Below are 19,928 nucleotides of genomic sequence, written 5' to 3'. Positions count from 1 at the left end.
GGCCATTTTGACTCACGCAAGACATGTGCTACGCTCGCGGTTTCGTCTCTTTTCGACCATATTCACCGCATTCAGACGTCGATCTGGGGCGTGTGTGTGACGTGGCTTTTTGAAGGTTACTTCGTCCATACCCGAGGGTGTGATCTCTCAGTCGCCTGTAGGGCGCCTTTGGATTTCCCAGTCGCCTTGAGGGCGCCTTTGTACAGCTTCGGCGGGGTGACTGTACTTGCCATCCGCACGGGATTCTGGTCTCGATTGGACATCGTTCTGGCGATCGCTGGAGCGAATCAACGTTGGCTTGAAGCCGGGAATAAGGGACATTGGGGAATGTTCTTGGTTTCACTCACTTGGAACACAGTGAGTTATATATTACAAAACTGATGGTACCATCATAGGACATATTGATTGTACTTTTGAATACTATTGTTGTTGTACTGTTATTCTTGTGTGATCTTAATACAATATTTGTTTGTGAGTAACAATTGGGGTGGCTTCTCCGTTGATCTTTGACACACAGAATAACACATTTTTCTGCCGTGATGCCTCTCGGGGCTCGGAGGTACACCGTGACCAGGGGGTCGGGGAGGAGCATGTAACACAGTATAGAACCTCCCTAGCTCATTGCTTACACTTGACTATCCCGAGATGTGATTCGTGAATCAGGCTCAGCATGCGGGGTCTCAGAGTAGGTTGGGATGACAATTTGCATGCCTTTGTATAGGACTAGGGCATGCCCGTACTATATCTATATCTAAAATTATATCCCCCCCCTCTATTTACATGAAATGGTTTGGTCCAAAGCGAACGGCTTGCGAGTGGTGACAATCCCCCCCCTCTATTTACATGCAATGGTTTGGTCCAAAGCGAACGGCTTCCGGAGTTTGGTAAAGAAATCGCCATCGCGTGCACAAACGCGCAGGAAAGCGAATGAATCGCAAATTCGTTTTTATTAGTTGTAAAACATAGTTTAACGCCAACATAGTTTGCAAACGTGAAATAAATGAATACGCTCTCAAATGTGCCATCCGAGGCAGAGTGTGCCCGCCACGTTCGGCACACGCGATCGTTCGCTGCTCTCTGATTGGTTGAATCGTTTTTTGGACATAGCTCGGTAAGTAATTGTCCGATTAATATGAAACCTTGAAAAGGCACATCCTCGGGTCCCCAGCAATATACCTGGCAAGTTAAAAGTATATCGGACCCGTGGTTGTCGAGAAACAGCGGTCACAGACAAACAAACGTACAGACAGAGATTACTGGAATTATAGATAGATGCCATCCGTAACAAAGTTCACTCCGGGAATCCCAGTATGGTCAAAGACAGGGTGATACACCTTGCCTGGTGTCTGGCCATCCGTCAAGAATCATGCACTGTAACTGAGTGAGTTCTGACTGAGTAGCTTTTTGAAGATCCGCATACCTCTCGTCAGAGATAGATAGAAAGTCCAACATTGAAATATGCTCCAAGTGTCCAGTCCTGAACGGGTATCTGGCAGATAGGCTCTAGAAAGGGTGTCTGGAAGCTGCATATCCTCCCATCTTCTGTACCGAATGTTGAGATCATACCATTGCAATCATAGTAGTCTCATCGGAGCAGACAGCAATGGCATCCTGGCGATCATTTCCAGAGGCTTATGGTCATTGTAGACGGTGACCGTTTTCCCAAATATATAACAGTGAAACTTATTGCAGGCATGGACTATGGATAGCATCTCCTTCTCTATTTGTGCATACCGTGTCTCCGTCTCTGTGAGAGTCCTGGAACTATATGCAATGGATCGGTTGTCCTTTATGAAAACTGCACCAAGTCCACTTCGGCATCACAGTGGATCTTGACTGATTTGTTGATGTCGTAGTATGCAAGAACAGGCGGATGACAGCAAAGTTCCTTCAGTCTCTAAAATGCTCTCACTTGAGCTGGTTGCCATTGATATTCAACATCCGATTTCAACAGCTCTCGGAGTGGAGCTAACTCATCACTCAAACGAGGGATGAACTTTGACAGATACGTGATAAATCCGATGAACCGTCGCACAGCTTCTTTATCGGTCGGAATCGGCATACTGTGAGCTTCCTCTACTTTGGCCGGATCGGGAGATAATCCATCAGCAGATAGTACATGCCCTACATACTGTACCCGTGACTGGCGGATTTTACACTTCTGCAGATTCAACTTCAAATTGTAATTTGTTGCTCTCTCGATGACATTTTTCAGGATTCGATCATGCAACTCTACGTCTGGACCAGCTACAAGAATGTATGTCATCCATGATTGCGAATGCTCCATCAATGCCTTCAATCATCTGGTCCATAATCCTCTGAAAAATTTCAGGTGCACATTTCAATCCAAAGGGAAGACGAAGCCACCTATACCTACCAAACAGTGTATTGAAACATGTCAGATAAGATGATTCCTCGTCCAGTTTGATTTGTAGGAATCCTGACTTTGCATCAAGCACTGAGAACACCTTGGCATTAGGTATACTTGCAATGACCTCCTCAACAGTGCGCATGGGATGGTGCTCCCTCTTGATGACCTCGTTCAGATCAGATGGATCAAGACAGATTCTCAGTTTGTCATTTCTAAGAGAAACCACCATTGAGCTGACCCATTCAGTTGGTTCATTAACTTTGGCAATGTATTCATTGGATTCCATCTCCTCCAGTCGGGTTTTAATACGTGGCAAGAGGGAAGATGGTTGTTGCCACGAAGCGTGTACTACTCCCTTCGCACCAGATTGCACTTTAATTGTACTAGGGCATGCCCGTACTATATCTATATCTAAAATTATATCCCCCCCCTCTATTTACATGAAATGGTTTGGTCCAAAGCGAACGGCTTGCGAGTGGTGACAATCCCCCCCCTCTATTTACATGCAATGGTTTGGTCCAAAGCGAACGGCTTCCGGAGTTTGGTAAAGAAATCGCCATCGCGTGCACAAACGCGCAGGAAAGCGAATGAATCGCAAATTCGTTTTTATTAGTTGTAAAACATAGTTTAACGCCAACATAGTTTGCAAACGTGAAATAAATGAATACGCTCTCAAATGTGCCATCCGAGGCAGAGTGTGCCCGCCACGTTCGGCACACGCGATAGTTCGCTGCTCTCTGATTGGTTGAATCGTTTTTTGGACATAGCTCGGTAAGTAATTGTCCGATTAATATGAAAACTTGAAAAGGCACATCCTCGGGTCCCCAGCAATATACCTGGCAAGTTAAAAGTATATCGGACCCGTGGTTGTCGAGAAACAGCGGTCACAGACAAACGTACAGACAGACAGACAGAGATTACTGGAATTATAGATAGATACATTCCTGGCAGAGTTCCAGTAGTTCGCACTAGACCCGGATACTCCTTCAGCTCAGTAAGAACGTCACCGGAGTCCACCTCGGTTCCAACGGAATAGAGTCTGATGATCAGACGCAGAACTTCAGCTGTGTCTCCAGATATTATGTTTTTCTGTGGGAGAGCAACCACTTCAAACGTTGTGGTGACTGTCTTGCCACGGTATTGAACAGGAAGATCCACGGCTGCGACGGGATTTATCCTGCGATTAGAGTAGATACACAATACCTTGGCTGATTGACGGAGTTCACCAGTGTGAGCGAGACGCTGATTAATCAGATAGTGTCATTGTGTTGCAGCGAGCTCCGGTATCAATTCTGAACGTCGCTTGCCTTCCTGATAGAATCTTGTTTCTCACAGTCTGAGAGTCCTTTAGGTGCTTTTTTGCAAACTCCAAGCGGGCTTTCATGTCTTTCACTGATGAGAGGCTTCCGTCTGGCCACTCTGCCATAAAGCCCAGATCTCTGGAGTGTTGCAGTGATGGTTGTCCTTCTGGAAGTTTCTCCCATCTCCACACAGGATCTCTGGAGCTCAGCCAGAGTGACCATCGGGTTCTTGGTCACCTCTATTACCAAGGCCCTGCTCCCACGATTGCTCAGTTTGGCCGGACGGCCAGCTCTAGGAAGAGTCCTGGTTGTTCCAAACTTCTTCCATTTAAGAATTATGGAGGCCACTGTGCTCTTGGGAACCTTCAATGCAGCAGAAATATTTTTTGTAGGCTTCCCGAGATCTGTGCCTCGACACAATCCTGTCTCTGAGCTCTGCAGGCAGTTCCTTCGACCTCATGGCTTGATTTTTGCTCTGATATGCATTGTCAGCTGTGAGACCTTATATAGGCATGTGTGTGCCTTTCCCAATCATGTCCAATCAATTGAATTTACCACAGATGGACTCCAATCAAGGTGTAGAAACATCTCAAAGATGATCAAGAGAAATGGGAGGCACCTGAGCTAAATTTCAAGTGTCATAGCAAAGGGTCTGAATACTTATGTAAATGTGATATTTCAGTTTTTTATTTTTAATAAATTTGCAAAACTTTCTAAAATCCTGTTTTCTCTTTGTCATTATGGGGTATTGAGTGTAGATTGATGAGGGAAAAAATGAATTTAAACGATTTCAGCATAAGGCTACAACATAACAAAATGTGAAAAAAGTGAAGGGGTCTGAATACTTTCTGAATGCACTGTATGTGTGCATGTGTGTATATCAGTGTATACATGTGTATATGACTATGTGTGTATATGAGTATATGTGTGCATATGAGTATATAAGTGTATATGTGTGTACAAACATGTACATTTGTGTACATGTACATGTGTGTATATGAGTGTATATATATGTGTGTATATGTGTGCATATTGTTATGTTTGTGGGGGGTTGACAAAGATTACCTTAGAGCCAGGTAGAATTGTATAGGTAGTGTGCTCCGACTGTTGTGAAGAAGAAGAAACCCCATGTACATAAGTAGGAAATTCGTTTAGACCGGATGTCGTGTTAGCACGTATCTTTGTTCCCATCACAAAGGGGTGGGGTTATGTTAATTAATTTTGGATAATGGGTAATGAATCCCCTGTATGTAATGGCCTCTGTTATTTTTCCTCTGTTCCTTATGACAATGCAGCACACACACAAGCAAGAAATCGCACATTAATGACACTAAATAAAAGTGATCGGAACAAGACGTTGAACAACACCGCTGGCACTGCCAGCAGCCACATCACCACATCAAGCAGGCAGGCCCGTAAGCCCCCCCCCCCCCTCCAAGGGCAGCGATTGGTCAGGACACCAAGAGCGATGAGATGGACTAGCTGATCGGAGCAGACACGCAGACGTCGTCGGATGACGTCAGAGCCTTGATTACAAAGGAGTTGGAGGGCGGACATTTTCTCTCTGATTTTCTGGGGGTGGTGGCAAACGGTCGTGTTCCTGACATTTTGTCTCTTTGGTTCGATCGCTCTCTCCGGGAACGGTGCGCTCTTGAATGAGGGACATTCATTGAGAACGGTCACGATTTTACATCTCCATCTGCCTCGGGATTTCACAACGAACGGTCGAAGTTCACAAGCGCTCTTGGCTTTGGCCCGGCTTGTGGACCAGAGGTGAACTGTCGCCGATAAGCTCTTGCGTTGGAACATTGGTGCAGTGCAGCCACAGTTCATAGCGCTCTTGCCTTGGGAGACGTGGGTACTGGTGAGGCAGACGACGAGGACGAGCGTGGCTGAGTGAACGAGGGCGCGCTGAGGTCTACTTCCCGCCAGGGCCTGTGCCGCGCCTGGATTGTGTGCCCGGAACCTGGATGATTCCCGACGAGGTTCAAGAGCCGCTCAGAGCTAAGTGCCCACACACACACACTTTTAGGTTCGTTCTTTTATATTTCCCCTTGTGTTGTATACGAGTCTGTATGTGGACGTCCAATTTAGGAATTTTAGTTTTATTGTGCATTATTTTGTTACCAGCATTTCTTCAATAAAGCTGGTATTTTTGTACATTTAAAATCCTGTGTCAGCTTGGAATTAATTATCGCAGGTTCAAAGACGTCTAGTGGACCCATGCAGGTAAGCGCTCGTGGCCCTTCCCCCACTTCCCCCCCCCCACTTCCCCCCCCCCCCCCCTCCCACCCTGCGCGTATAAAGAAGGCGCGCCATTGACTGAACGCCTCGGGGTTAAAGCTCGTTTGGTCATCTGCGGTGTTCACTACAGGGTAGACACACGACAATATGTATGTATGTGTGTGTATGTGTGTGCACATGTATGTGCATATGAGTGTATGTGTGTGCATGTGTGTGTATATGTGCATGTATATGTGCGTACATGAGTATATGAGTGTATGTGTGTACAAACATGTACATGTGTGCACATGTGTGTGTATGTGTGCATATGTGTGTATATGTCTGTATATGTGTATATATATTAGTGTATATGTGTGTATGTGTGTGCATATGAGTGTATATCTTGTGTATGTGTATGTAATTGTATATGTGTGTATGTGTGTGTGTATCGTTCTCTAAGATTGTGGCGGGGTAAACAACAACGACGACAACCACAATAACGAGAAGGATGACAACGACAAACAAAAACAACACGTCTGAAGTTAGCATGTGACGTTCTCTTCCCAAATAACTTTCCATAGCAAACATAAGCTGTACAGTACAGCCTGTACAGTACAGGTGCCAGGTGTGTACCCTATTTTGTGTACTCCTACTGTATGTAAGTCATTCGAAGAGCCAGTTAAAGTGATTGCAGAGCAGATCCTGCGATTCGCTCTCTCTCTCCGAGGATTCTCCCAAACAAAGCGCTCTTTGTTCACCAACAGCGTCCTGGGCTGGTCCAACTCCCTCTGCTCCGTGTTTACCCCATTTCCCAATCCCAGAAAAATAAAGAGAGGAAAACGCCTTTCTCGATTTCAAAAACAAAAATCTCCATCTTTATTCTTTCTTCACCTCGACAAATATCCAAAACCTGGGAGGACGACCCATCCCCACCTGTCTCCTCTACACCTGCTTATCCAGGTGAGTGGTTGTGCATTCGACATGAGTTTACTGCAGTTGAAGAATTTGAAATGTGTGTACATACGTGTGTGTACGTGTACGTGTGTACGCCTATGTGTGTCTACTTACACGCCATCACAGGGTACAGAGCACTGCGCACCATCAGTAGAGGTACTTACTACTACTAGTTTTAATACCTTGAAACCATACATAGTATAATCATAGTGTTGTACTTACTTCATCTTTGGGAAATAAATGACTTTCCTGCATCACGTGACCCAGCTGTGTAACTTGTTTATGTGATTGTAATTATTTAAAATGGTTAAATGACCTTGAACGGTACGTAATTGGTGCTCCAAAAATCAACACAATCCAATGGGATTTATTCATTTGGATTTTATGCTAACTCACGTCGTGCACCGTGTCACGTACGTACATGTCCCAGCACTACAAGTAGCCACAGGTGTCTCCGTACATGTCCCAGCACTGCAAGTAGCCACAGGTGTCTCCGTACATGTCCCAGCACGATAAGTAGCCACAGGTGTCTCCGTACATGTCCCAGCACGATAGGTAGCTACAAGTGTCCCCGTACATGTCGCAGCACGATAAGTAGCCACAAGTGGCCCCGTACATGTCCCAGCACGATAGGTAGCTACAAGTGTCCCCGTACATGTCGCAGCACGATAAGTAGCCACAAGTGTCCCCGTACATGTCCCAGCACGATAGGTAGCTACAAGTGTCCCCGTACATGTCCCAGCACGATAAGTAGCCACAAGTGTCCCCGTACATGTCCCAGCACGATAAGTAGCCACAAGTGTCCCCGTACATACATCTGTACATGTCTCGGCACTATAAGTAGCCACAAGTATCCCTGTACGTACATCAGTACATGTCCCAGCACTACAAGTAGCCACAGGTGTCTCCGTACATGTCCCAGCACGATAAGTAGCCACAAGTGTCCCCGTACATGTCGCAGCACGATAAGTAGCCACAAGTGTCCCCGTACATGTCTCAGCACGATAAGTAGCCACAAGTGTCCCTGTACATACATCTGTACATGTCTCGGCACCATAAGTAGCCACAAGTATCGCTGTACGTACATCAGTACATGTCCCAGCACTACAAATAGTCACAAGTGTCCCCGTACATATCGCAGAACAGTTCTCATTCCAACAGAAGAACCAGCACAGTTCTATCTTGTTAAAGAAAAGGTATTGACATTTAATGATAAATTTATGTTTTTAAGTTCTGCCCGACCACCTATTAAATTAACCTCTAGATTCATGTTTCTTCTCACAAAAGATGGATACCATAGTTCAAGTTATTTTGATGAAACGTTGAATACATAAAGTGAAGATGATAGGGTATATATTGTTGCGAATATGGAATTTGGCCTCCATATCCGCTTGTAAATATTCCCCTATTTTCTCCAATACTCCCCAACTTTCCCCAATCCCCCATTCCCTAGTCCCATTGCATGTAAATAACAATCAGTAGAGCCGACCTTCCCCTTATTCCCCCATTAAATGTCGTGCCCAGGTCCACCGCACCACACGTAGACAACTTTCGGACATCTTCCTAGTTATTCTTATTCTATGTCAGTTAAGGCCTCGTCTCCATTAATTATGACTCTTCGTTGCACCAGAATGTGATTATATGGCATCAGTAGTGAGTTTAGGACCTTTCCCATACCTCCTTCCATCTTCTTCCCCAACAATTACAACAACAACAGAGGAGATGGCGGCGGAGCGGGGGAGGATGCGTCCTCACACCGGCTCGATTAGCGCCATTGACCATGCGCTCCACGGGGTTACCACGAAGGGGCTCCTTGTCAGCTCCTCGTCAAGGGCGGAGCCTGGTAAACCCCCCGCACGCACCCAATGAGAAGCAACGTGCCGATTCCACGAGGCGGAGCTAACGAGCCGAGGGCGTGTCACTCCCCGCCGGATATACGCGGCCACGCGCCGGATGTGACGTCAGATGCGCCCCCAGCTGGAGAAAGAAGGACCTGCGAGCGCTGAAACAGATGCGCCTGAGTTTGGAGAGGCCTGAGAAAGACCCGCCTGAGAAAGAACGTCACCTCTGAGCGCTGTGCAACCTTCCGCATCTCTGGACCGGACCGGGTCAATCCTGCCCTGAGCCCAGGAGGACCTGGAGCCATCGACAACCGCTTTCCTGCCATCAACCCCCCGTGTGAGTCAGCCTTGTCCCGTTTGCCTGTCGTCTGTTGGGGAATAATATAAGATTGTGTCTAAGTGCTTGTCTTTCTATGTTGTACCTCTCGTCCCTGTAATCTGACCTTCCGTAACGAATATAATCTCCTCCGGAGGTCTTGAGAACCGTATCCCTGGTGTCGTCATTTTATAACCCAGCCGGGTGTCTTCTTTTTCTTATTGAGCCAGCGTGGCGCGGCTTCGTCAACGTTCGAGTACAATCGGGTAATTTGTGCGGACACGACGGCCATTCCGCTCGGCCCACCTTAACATCAAAGTCGTGTCTGTAACAATTGGTTGTCAGGAGTTGGATTCGAACCTGGGACTAAATTTATTTAGCCCAAATTTTGGACACCAATTGTGTTAGTACGGTAACAATTGGTGTCGAGGAGTGAGATTCGGACCCGGGACTAAATTAGTTAGGCCCAAATTTTGGGAGGGAAAATCGAGCCGGAGCGCGTACGGCGCTCGACCAAATCGATCCGGAGCGCGGTCCCGCGGTTACTGCGCTCGACGAAATTATAACAGCAAAATTTGGATTGGTGTTACGAAACTCGAATTTTGAAAGTCGCGCTATGGCGGATCAAGACGGCTGGGGTCCGGTAGGGGAGAGTGAAGCAGGGTCGGTCCAGGACCAAATTGAGGGACATGAGGGACAGGAGGAGAGCGAAGCAGCGAGGGTAGCAGACGCACAAAATAGCGTCGTTGTGCCCGACATTGCGGGAGCGCAAAATGGCGCCTCGCTGGTCACCGCACCCGCGACCGTGGCAGCGCCCCTGGTGGATCCGAACCTTTTTATGTTGCAAATGGGGGCCCTTATGGAGAGGCTAGAAGCAAAAATGGGGGTAATGAATAACCAAATGGGGGTAATGGGAAACGAAATGGGGGTAATGAGGGACGAAGCGAGGGGTACCGGTGAGGGGTTAGACAATAATTTTAAGGAGTTAGACAAGAAATTTGGGAAGTTAGACAATAATTTTGAGGGGTTAGACAACGGGATAAAAGAGGTGAGAAATGGGTTAATAGGGTTAGAAAACAGTATGGAAGGCAAATTGAGGGACATGAGGGACCAAGCGGAAAGGGAAGTTAACCAAATGGGGCAGCAGATAGAGGGGGTCAGAATGGGGGTAGAAACCAAACTGGATGCTCACAGGGAGGAAATGGAGCAGATGAGGGTGGCATCTGGGCAGGAGATGCAAGTGATGGGAGAAGAGATCAGAAGAGGAGTGAGTGAGGAGGTCGGAGGAGTGCGCGAGGAGGTGAGGCACTGTAAGGAGCACATGGAGAAGGAGGTGAGAAAGGGGACTGTAAAGTTACAAGGGGGCATAGAGGTCCTGACGCAGGAGGTGGAACAGCTGACGGAGGGACAAAAAGGACTAACGGAGCAGGTTCAAAGGAACACTGCGGTATTGGGAGGTTTAAAAGCGACACAAAACGACATAAAAAACGACTTGATAGCGACGAAGAGGGAATGTCAGATGGTACGAGAGGGACTGACAACGAGGTTGGACGAGGTGGTAGAGGTAATGGAGACGAAGGACCGGCAGGTGAGGACGCACATGGAAACGGTCAAGGTAGCCTTGGAGGACGAGCTTGAGGAGACGTACCGGGGAATGAAGGAGGTGAAGCAGAAATTAGAAGAAGTGGAAGAAGGGGTGAGCGAAATTAAGAAGCGACGGAGAGAGGATAAGAAGGAGATAAAAGAATTGGTCCAAAGTCTGTGTTTGGATCGTGATGATGTGCTCATTAACCGGATGAGGGATTCGCAGGTGATGGAGGAGAAGCGAAGAGGAAGAGGACCCGGTGTAAGTGGTGACCAATATGGTCGTGCGTATGATGCGCCAGGGGATTTAAGAAGCTTGGGGATTGGTTTGGATCCGGGTGTTCGTGAAAGGCCGTTGGTGAGGTGTGTGACAGGTCTGGTGTGCGAAAGAGGAGGTGTGCGAGAAAGTCCGACTCTGGGGTGTGTGAGGAAAAAGTGTGTGCCAAGGAGTGAGGGTGCTGGCGAGAGTGAGTCGGTCGTAGCGCGTGTGCGAGGGAGCACATGGAAGCGTGGTGTGGTGAGTGTTACAGAGGGTGTAACGGGAGAGTGTGCGCGAGAAAGGTGTGTGACGGAGAGGTGCATGAGGAAAGAGTGCGCTGTCAAGAGTAAGGGTGAGTGCGTTATCAGGAATGGAGGTGAAAGTAGTGAGAGTGACATGGAGCGTGAGTTAGTTGTGACAGGTGAGCGAGGATGTACACCTGGGATGGAAGGATGCACACCTGGAATGGTAGAGCGTGAGTGGGAATGCACGCTGGAGTTGGTGGTGAGGCACGTGGTTGGGTGTGCGAATGAGGGCACACCTGTGATTGTCACAGAGGAGGTGACCGAGGAGGGGGCGCGAAGCGGTGTATTGGTGAGGTGTGCGACCAACGAATGTGTGCCAAAGTGTTCGGTGGTCAGGTGTGTGACCAAGGCTGTGAGTGGAATGGGTGTACCTGGGTGTGTAAGGAAAGGTACGAGGAGCATGAGCACGGCTGGATGTGTAAGCAAGGAACGGGCTTCGGGGTGTAAGCATGCAGGTGAAGCATCGACATTAAACGGGTTAGAGGTTAGGTCGACTTTTAGCCGAATCGGGCCCTCGGTGCGTGCTGGGCCTCGCTTTGAACGGCCGCGTCCGTGCTCCACTAGGCGGAGCTGGCAGCCCGATAGAAAGGGTCGTCATGGCGACCACTTTTTGGTGAGACGTGCCGGCAGGTCTAGATCGGGGCATTGGATGGCTCCACGCCGAGGTGGTGTGTGGGATCTCGGCACGGGTAAGCCCCCGTCCCTGCCCCGAATGCCGGACGCATCCAGCCGCTGGCACAAAACAACCAGCATCCATTGCTTGGCTTTACGAAGCCGGGCTTTGGACAGGGATTGGCGCACCGAGAGGTATTAGTGAGTCGACTGGGTGATGAGGTTAGTGTTTTGGACCCAAAATTAGAGAAAAACAAAATTTGATGATTGGCAAGGGATTGGCAGTAGTGATTGGCAGATGATGGGTAGTGATTGGCAAATTTTTGATTTGTTGAAATTTGATGTGCAAAATTGGTAGTGAGAGACCCCCGATGTGGTGGGATGGCATCCCTGCCACCCTTCCCATGTGTGTGGGGCAAAGGAGCAATAGCTTATGGGGTGTATGGCAGTGAAAACTAGCCCGGGTGGGTTAGGTTATTAGTAGGGATCTAGCGAGGATTGACATTAGGTGACGTTAAGTTTAGTTAGTGACTGATACCTGTAGTAGGGACGCAGGTAGATTAGTGTGGATGATAATGACGAGGGAGCGCAATAGTTTAAAGGGACGACTGGGAAGCGCAAGTTTCAGAAGGGAGTAGTTAGCTGAGATGATGCCGTGTTTGTGAGAATTGAACAGGTGTGATTGCACAGGTGTGCAACTGGACAGGTGTGTGGAGCAGTGTATGAGTAGTGAGTGTGTGGATCAGCGTGAATGCGCTTGGGGAGAGAAGGGTGCAGGTGGCACCAGGTGTGAGAGCACAGGTGTGCAGGTACAGGTGTGAGGAGAGAGTTGGAGTGAGTGGTACGGAGTGGTGTGGATGGGGGAAGAGTGGACCCCTTTCACGAGTACCCGGGGCGGGTAGTGTAAGTGTTAGGTAGAGGGTGCAGGTAAATTGTGGTTGGATATTGGCATTTGTGGTGCGGTTGCAGAATGGTGTTGTGGATGGGTGCATTAGTGTTGTGGAAATGGCTGGGCGTGTAGCCTGTTAGTGTGTGTAGTTGGTTGGGCACTCCACCACTGTGAGGATGTCGGCCAGGTGAGGCCGCAGGTGGGCTCTGGGAGCCGGTAGTTGTGAGTGGGTGCCTGAGGATCCCGGGTGTGGATCGGGTAGCCCAGTGCCAGAGAGGGCACCGAGTGGGGAGAGCGCCAGAGGGCCTGCCCCAGTTAGTTAGGTTAGGGTGAGGAGCTAGGTAAGCTCGGAGGCAACCGCAGTGGTGGAGGTGTGCAGGTGGGTAGACCCGCTGGGAGAGGTACACGCCACAGCCCAGAAATTGTGCGAGGGCACCGGGAGATGAATCGGGGGAGTGAGACCCCAAATTGAAGAGCACCACAGTTTGGCCAATGGGAATTGGTTTTTAGAACCCATAGTGTAAGAGGGCCAATGGTTTGGCCGGAGAGAGACCCCGGGTAGTGTAAAGTTGTTAAAATCATTTAGGAAATAGTTAGGATTGATGAACCTGTCGCACCATACGCAGCCACTTACCTGTGGTGATGATGATGACTCCACACCTGTGTTTTCTTTGTTTTGTGTTGCAGGAAGTAAGAATTGTTGTGAGGATTTGTGAGACGCATCACGACGTGGATGAGACATTGGGGTGATTCCATCTCTCCCTCCCTAGGAGGGACTGATGATGAATTGGTAATGGCAAATTATGATGTTGAGTTGGAGATGGCAAATTTTGATGAGAGTTGAAAATGGCAAATTTGATTGGTTAGGAGGGAGAGAAGACGAATTTGGTATATGGGAGGAACGGGGAAGACAGTAGGGATGTTTGTTGATTTGTAAAGTAGATGTTTATGGGTAGTGTTGTGTTTTGTGGATACAGTAAGGGGTATGGGAGGGGCCATGTAGGTTACCTGGTGGGGGGGGGGGGGCGTACGATAGGAACGTACCTGTCTCACCTGGTTCCCATGTGCCCCCAGTGTGCATCACCTTACATTGCGTGCACTTTTGCGCCCTTACCACCTTACTCACTTGTCTGCTTCTTTTGTCTCCCACCTCCGAGGATCTGGCTTTGGGGTAGAGAGAGAGGAGAGAGAGGTGCTGGCTGCGCAGTTGTGGGCCTGCACTTTCGCTGTTTGCTGCCGGGATCGATACACCATATGGACCGCAATGTTTGTGGCCACCCACAATGGACCGCAGTTCGTTTGCGGCCAAGCACCACCCGGGGATGGACCTATGGGTCAACGTGGCACCTATGCCATACAGGTGAACCACTTTTAGTTAACACCAAGTGCACCACAAGAAGAGCAAGAGACACCTGCAGGGTTAGGGGTTGTCGAATTTATTTTTATTCCAATGAACAATGGTGACTGCACCGATTGGTGGTGGGGTGGTGCTTTTGATGCTGGGAAAGGGTGCTCTGCACGTTATTAAAGGCCGTCGGCCACAGAGCACTCGTGGGTTGGTGTATCGATGCTGGCAAGCGCGCTCTCTCTATGCATAACATCTGCATGTGTTCCTCCAAAAACAGGTCCTGGATCGTAGTGTAGATATCAGCGTAATCTTGTAAATAATGCTCCCTACCGGCTGTATGTTTAGTTTGAGAATTCTTTCCGGATTCGGTTATCCTGTGGGTGTGTTTCTGTGAGGAGAAGGGTGCAACGTCGCAGGGGGACATATTTACTCATTTGTGAATATCTGTAAAACTGTCGCACTCAGGGTAGAGTTAATAGTAGAGGGAACTACATTGCGTGCCACACTAAAGTAGGTAAAAATTTATCGGGTCGGGACGCCCCGAGGGTAGAGAAGGGTGCAATGTTGCGAATATGGAATTTGGCCTCCATATCCGCTTGTAAATATTCCCCTATTTTCTCCAATACTCCCCAACTTTCCCCAATCCCCCATTCCCTAGTCCCATTGCATGTAAATAACAATCAGTAGAGCCGACCTTCCCCTTATTCCCCCATTAAATGTCGTGCCCAGGTCCACCGCACCACACGTAGACAACTTTCGGACATCTTCCTAGTTATTCTTATTCTATGTCAGTTAAGGCCTCGTCTCCATTAATTATGACTCTTCGTTGCACCAGAATGTGATTATATGGCATCAGTAGTGAGTTTAGGACCTTTCCCATACCTCCTTCCATCTTCTTCCCCAACAATTACAACAACAACAGAGGAGATGGCGGCGGAGCGGGGGAGGATGCGTCCTCACACCGGCTCGATTAGCGCCATTGACCATGCGCTCCACGGGGTTACCACGAAGGGGCTCCTTGTCAGCTCCTCGTCAAGGGCGGAGCCTGGTAAACCCCCCGCACGCACCCAATGAGAAGCAACGTGCCGATTCCACGAGGCGGAGCTAACGAGCCGAGGGCGTGTCACTCCCCGCCGGATATACGCGGCCACGCGCCGGATGTGACGTCAGATGCGCCCCCAGCTGGAGAAAGAAGGACCTGCGAGCGCTGAAACAGATGCGCCTGAGTTTGGAGAGGCCTGAGAAAGACCCGCCTGAGAAAGAACGTCACCTCTGAGCGCTGTGCAACCTTCCGCATCTCTGGACCGGACCGGGTCGATCCTGCCCTGAGCCCAGGAGGACCTGGAGCCATCGACAACCGCTTTCCTGCCATCAACCCCCCGTGTGAGTCAGCCTTGTCCCGTTTGCCTGTCGTCTGTTGGGGAATAATATAAGATTGTGTCTAAGTGCTTGTCTTTCTATGTTGTACCTCTCGTCCCTGTAATCTGACCTTCCGTAACGAATATAATCTCCTCCGGAGGTCTTGAGAACCGTATCCCTGGTGTCGTCATTTTATAACCCAGCCGGGTGTCTTCTTTTTCTTATTGAGCCAGCGTGGCGCGGCTTCGTCAACGTTCGAGTACAATCGGGTAATTTGTGCGGACACGACGGCCATTCCGCTCGGCCCACCTTAACATCAAAGTCGTGTCTGTAACAATATTGATTTATTAAACTCGCTTGATTATGGAGTTTCTGTTACTGATAAAAGTAAGAAGAACTAGAACGGGCACTCGGTAGAGCGCATACCTTCGCCGCAGCTACTGTTCTGTACTTGGCATGGGAGTGTAGGGAACAGAACAGTGAACAGTTTGGTGCTGATTTCATGCAAATCGGATAAGAATTGACCGAGTTATGACAAATAAAAATACGATTTTGACCTTTTCGTGACCTTGACCTTGACCTTTGACCCGATTGCTCCCAAAATCTAATCAAATGTGTCCCGTATAATAACCAATCATCCCACCAAATTTCATGCAATTCGGTTGAATACTTTTTGAGTTATGCGAATAACATACACACACACACACACACACAGACATACAAATAAATACACAGCGATCAAAACATAACCTTCCGCTTTTGCGAAGGTAATGAGAAGGAGAAACATATTATTAAAGCTTTAAGTTAGGTAGGTTCAGGTGTTAGCTTTCTTCCAAATGACCCATCACAATTAGTTCACAGACTGTTATTGTTGTTAGGTAGTAAGAAGGCTGGAAACAACAATTGTTTAAATGAAACCTAAGCTATTTTAGATCAGTTGATGAATATGAAAATAATTAATAAATGTCAATACAAAGATATTTTATTACATATTAAATAAGATGAGAAGCACAATCCTTAGTTTTAATTTCACAACAAGTGATCACACGGCATCATTCCCATACCCACTACAACTCGACTTCACAATATAATATGAGGCATCTTTATTGTCGATGGAAACTTACAATACCCTTTTTTAATATCACAGAGAAAAACAACAAGTTTAGTTATAATCCAGGAAGCGGATATAAAACTATAACAGTTTCACCCGGAGCATATGAGATTTCCCAAATATCTTCTGAAATTGCCCATCTTATGAAAGATCAGGGTGATGAACCGAAAAATATTGTTATAGATATTCAAAAACATACTTCAAAATCAACTATTACACTTAAAAATAATTACAAAGTTGATTTCACTTTGATAATTCATTTAGAGAGTTATTGGGTTTCTCCTCAAAAAAGATTGAGACTAACGGAATGTTTTACAATGATAATGTTATTCAAATATCCTCCAGTATAAATTCGGTATTAATTCATTGTGATTTGATTGATGGTGCTTATAACGATGGAATAAGAACAAATACAATATTTTCATTCAGCGCATACTCAACCCCGATTGGTTATAAATTTAATATGGAATCGAAAAATCTTGTATATCTACCCGTGTCAGGAAAAAACCATATACAGAGTAAATTTTAGGATAACCGACGAAGATAATCATATGATTTCCTTAAATGGAGAAATTATATCCATCAGAATTCATCTACGTGAAGTTTTTCCATAAATAAATAATGGTTATTGTGAGGAAACAAGAGTTGGGAAAATATAAAATAATTACCAAAGATGGGGATGGGATGTTCCTTTCACCATACTATAAGGGTGAAGGTATGTTTCTTGGTAGGGGATACTACAAACCTAAGAGACAACAGGGTGTAGGACATCAATTTAGAAATAAAGGAGATGGGATAATTGATACTCTAATGGTTATTGGTTCAACCATTCTTAAACATAAAGACCTAATTGGTTCAACTGCTTCTGCCATGGGAAATGTAGCGGGTGCTATAAAGAGTATAAAAGATGCTCAAAAGGAGTCTCATAAATTACAAGCAATCAAAGAAATTAAGAAAGGCAAAACTCAACTATCTCCACAAGAACGACAAAAAATAATACAAATACTTGGGTCAGGGTTTCAAAAGTTTTAGCATCTTTTTTTACTAAGTAAATACAAGTATGGAAGCAATTGATAGTGTCTATGATTTGGATGATACAATTATCAATTCAAACTCTACTAAAAAGGAAGACTATTTTAAGGCAAATGCTATAACAGGAATAGACTGGAATTCAAATGGAACAAAAAGTTTTGAAATAAATTATCAACAAACTTACTTGAATCGAGCTGATAGTTTCTTGTGTAAATTTAAATTCACTAAGGCTGCGAATAACACAAAGCCCCACTCGTAAATGATTTCTTCTGGAAAATGTTTGATAGTGTCCGCCTGTATATTGGAACACAAGAGGTTGAAGCGGTTGATTATGTCTCTGCTACATCTGAAATGATGAAATTTACACGATATTCGTTTAGTGATCAAATGGGTAAGGGAGCTGTTGAAGGTTTTATTCCTGATATGTCAATGGGAACAAACACAGACCCTGGTTATAGTCAATGAAAGTAAATATATAACGATGATACAAAAGCAGACAATAGGTTTACCGTAGCAGTTCCCCTTAAGGGTATATTTGGATTTTGTGATTATGACAAAGTTTTGTATGGACTTAAAATTAGATTTCAACTACAAAGGAATGATAATGAAAATAGATTGCTTTTTGGTGTCGCCAATGCTTTCACTGCACCGAATAAATTTGCGATTAATGAAATGTGTTGGTATATTAGCGAATATACTCCTAATCTTGAAACGGAAGAGATGTTGAAGAAAAGACTTAACTCAAAGAAACCACGAAATGTATCCTACCTTAAAAGAAGATGTCAACACATTATACTGAACCAAACGACCTACACAAGGAATTTGGGTGTTCTGGAAGGAAAGCCACGATACCTATGGCTCATTTTTAAGAAACCAGGTGGAGATGAAGGTACTGATAAGAATAATGCGCGAAGTGATAATGCTAAGGTGAAACAACTTCGGGTTTCTCTTGATGGCACATTTTATCCGCGAGATAGATTGGAAATTGATTGGGAAAAAAATGATTATGCGGAAGCCTACAAGTCTTACCAAAAGGTGTGTGAAAGCAACGGTAATAATGATCCCATTTTGGATATGGTTGCGTTTCAAAAACTTTATACAATCTACGCAATTGACCTGAGTTCTCAAAAGGAAACTATGAAGTCTAATAGAGTGGATACTCCCCTATACATTGAAAGAGGGGAGAGTGAAGGTGATACATATTGTTTGCTTTTGGAAAAAACAGAATTGCAGATTAATACAGCTAATGGTGTTATGATTAATATCACATAGACTTTTCTTTTAAATAAATGAGTAGGAAAAAATCAACTGGGGTATTTATTAATCAAATCAATCTTAATAAACTATTATCTTGTATTCCAAATAAAAAACCTTGTATTATTAATGTTAATACAATTCAGAGAAAACAGCCATAAGAATTGATGTTTTGCTCACAAGGGAGCAGGTGAAAACACTAAATGATTAATAATTTCATGCACAGTTTTATCCCATCTCGTCTTCAGTTGTCATACCCTTCCTCCCGTCCATGGTACACGGAATCTTGTGGTGAGGCTATTGCCCAGAAACAACTTGCTTTCGTCTCCTGGAAAGCAAATCCAACGGAAGGAAATCTCTTTTCCTTCCACAAAGCCCATAACAAGTGTTTGTCCACCCTCAGGAGAGCCAGGAAACAATATCTCTCCGTTCTCAGGACAGAACTCTCTTATCTGTCTCCCTCTTCCAAATCCTGGTGGCGTCTGGTCAAATCTGTTTCTGGTGTTTGTTCCCCCTCCATCCCCTCGCTCACCTCAAATGGCCACACGGCTGACTCCGCACGTGAAAAAGCTGAATGCCTCAACTCTGTGTTTGCCTCTAAATCTTGTGTCCCAAACCCATCCCTCTCTGTACCCACCGTACCCAGTCGTACCCAGCTGCTCCTGACCTCTGTGTCCTTTCCTCCTGACAAGGTGGAAAAGTTTCTGTCAACCCTCGACTCTGATTCTGCAACTGGACCTGACGGCATCAGCCCACGGGTCCTAAAATCATGTTTTTCCGCTCTTTCACTCCCTCTCTCTGTTCTCTTCACCCTCTCTTTTGCTCAAGGTCATCTGCCATCTGCTTGGAAATCTGCCAACATCACCGCTTTGCACAAAAAAGGTGCAAAAACAGATCCCAGCAACGACAGACCAATCAGCCTTCTCCCAATTATCAGCAAAGTCATGGAATCCATCATTGCTTCAGATATGAAATCTTTCCTCTTTTCCAATGGCTTGATCTCTGATCATCAATTTGGTTTCAGACCTGGTCACTCTACTCTGGACATGCTGCTTCTGCTTTCTCAACAATGGATGGAGGTCCTCCATGCCAAACAGGAAATTAGAGCTGTCTCCCTTGACATATCACGTGCCTTCGATACGGTCTGGCACCCTGCTCTGCTCACCAAA

The 19,928-nt window shown here is 46.3% G+C and overlaps 1 protein-coding gene across 1 annotated transcript in view; it reads left to right on the top strand.

Moving 5' to 3' along the window:
• Nucleotides 1–6,165: 6,165 nt before the first annotated feature.
• PTPRO (protein tyrosine phosphatase receptor type O) overlaps nt 6,166–19,928 on the top strand; it is a 52,986-nt gene continuing 39,223 nt past the window's right edge. The window contains exons 1-3 of the mRNA XM_078783940.1: nt 6,166–6,211; nt 6,356–6,429; nt 6,559–6,855. Of these exons, the coding sequence (XP_078640066.1) occupies nt 6,166–6,211; nt 6,356–6,429; nt 6,559–6,855 (417 nt within the window). The remainder of the gene's footprint in view (nt 6,212–6,355; nt 6,430–6,558; nt 6,856–19,928) is intronic.

The sequence above is a fragment of the Myxine glutinosa genome, chromosome 8 (genome assembly GCF_964187855.1).
Source record: "Myxine glutinosa chromosome 8, kmMyxGlut1.1, whole genome shotgun sequence".
Lineage (NCBI taxonomy): Eukaryota > Metazoa > Chordata > Myxini > Myxiniformes > Myxinidae > Myxine > Myxine glutinosa.
This window is presented reverse-complemented; position numbering and strand designations above follow the sequence as displayed.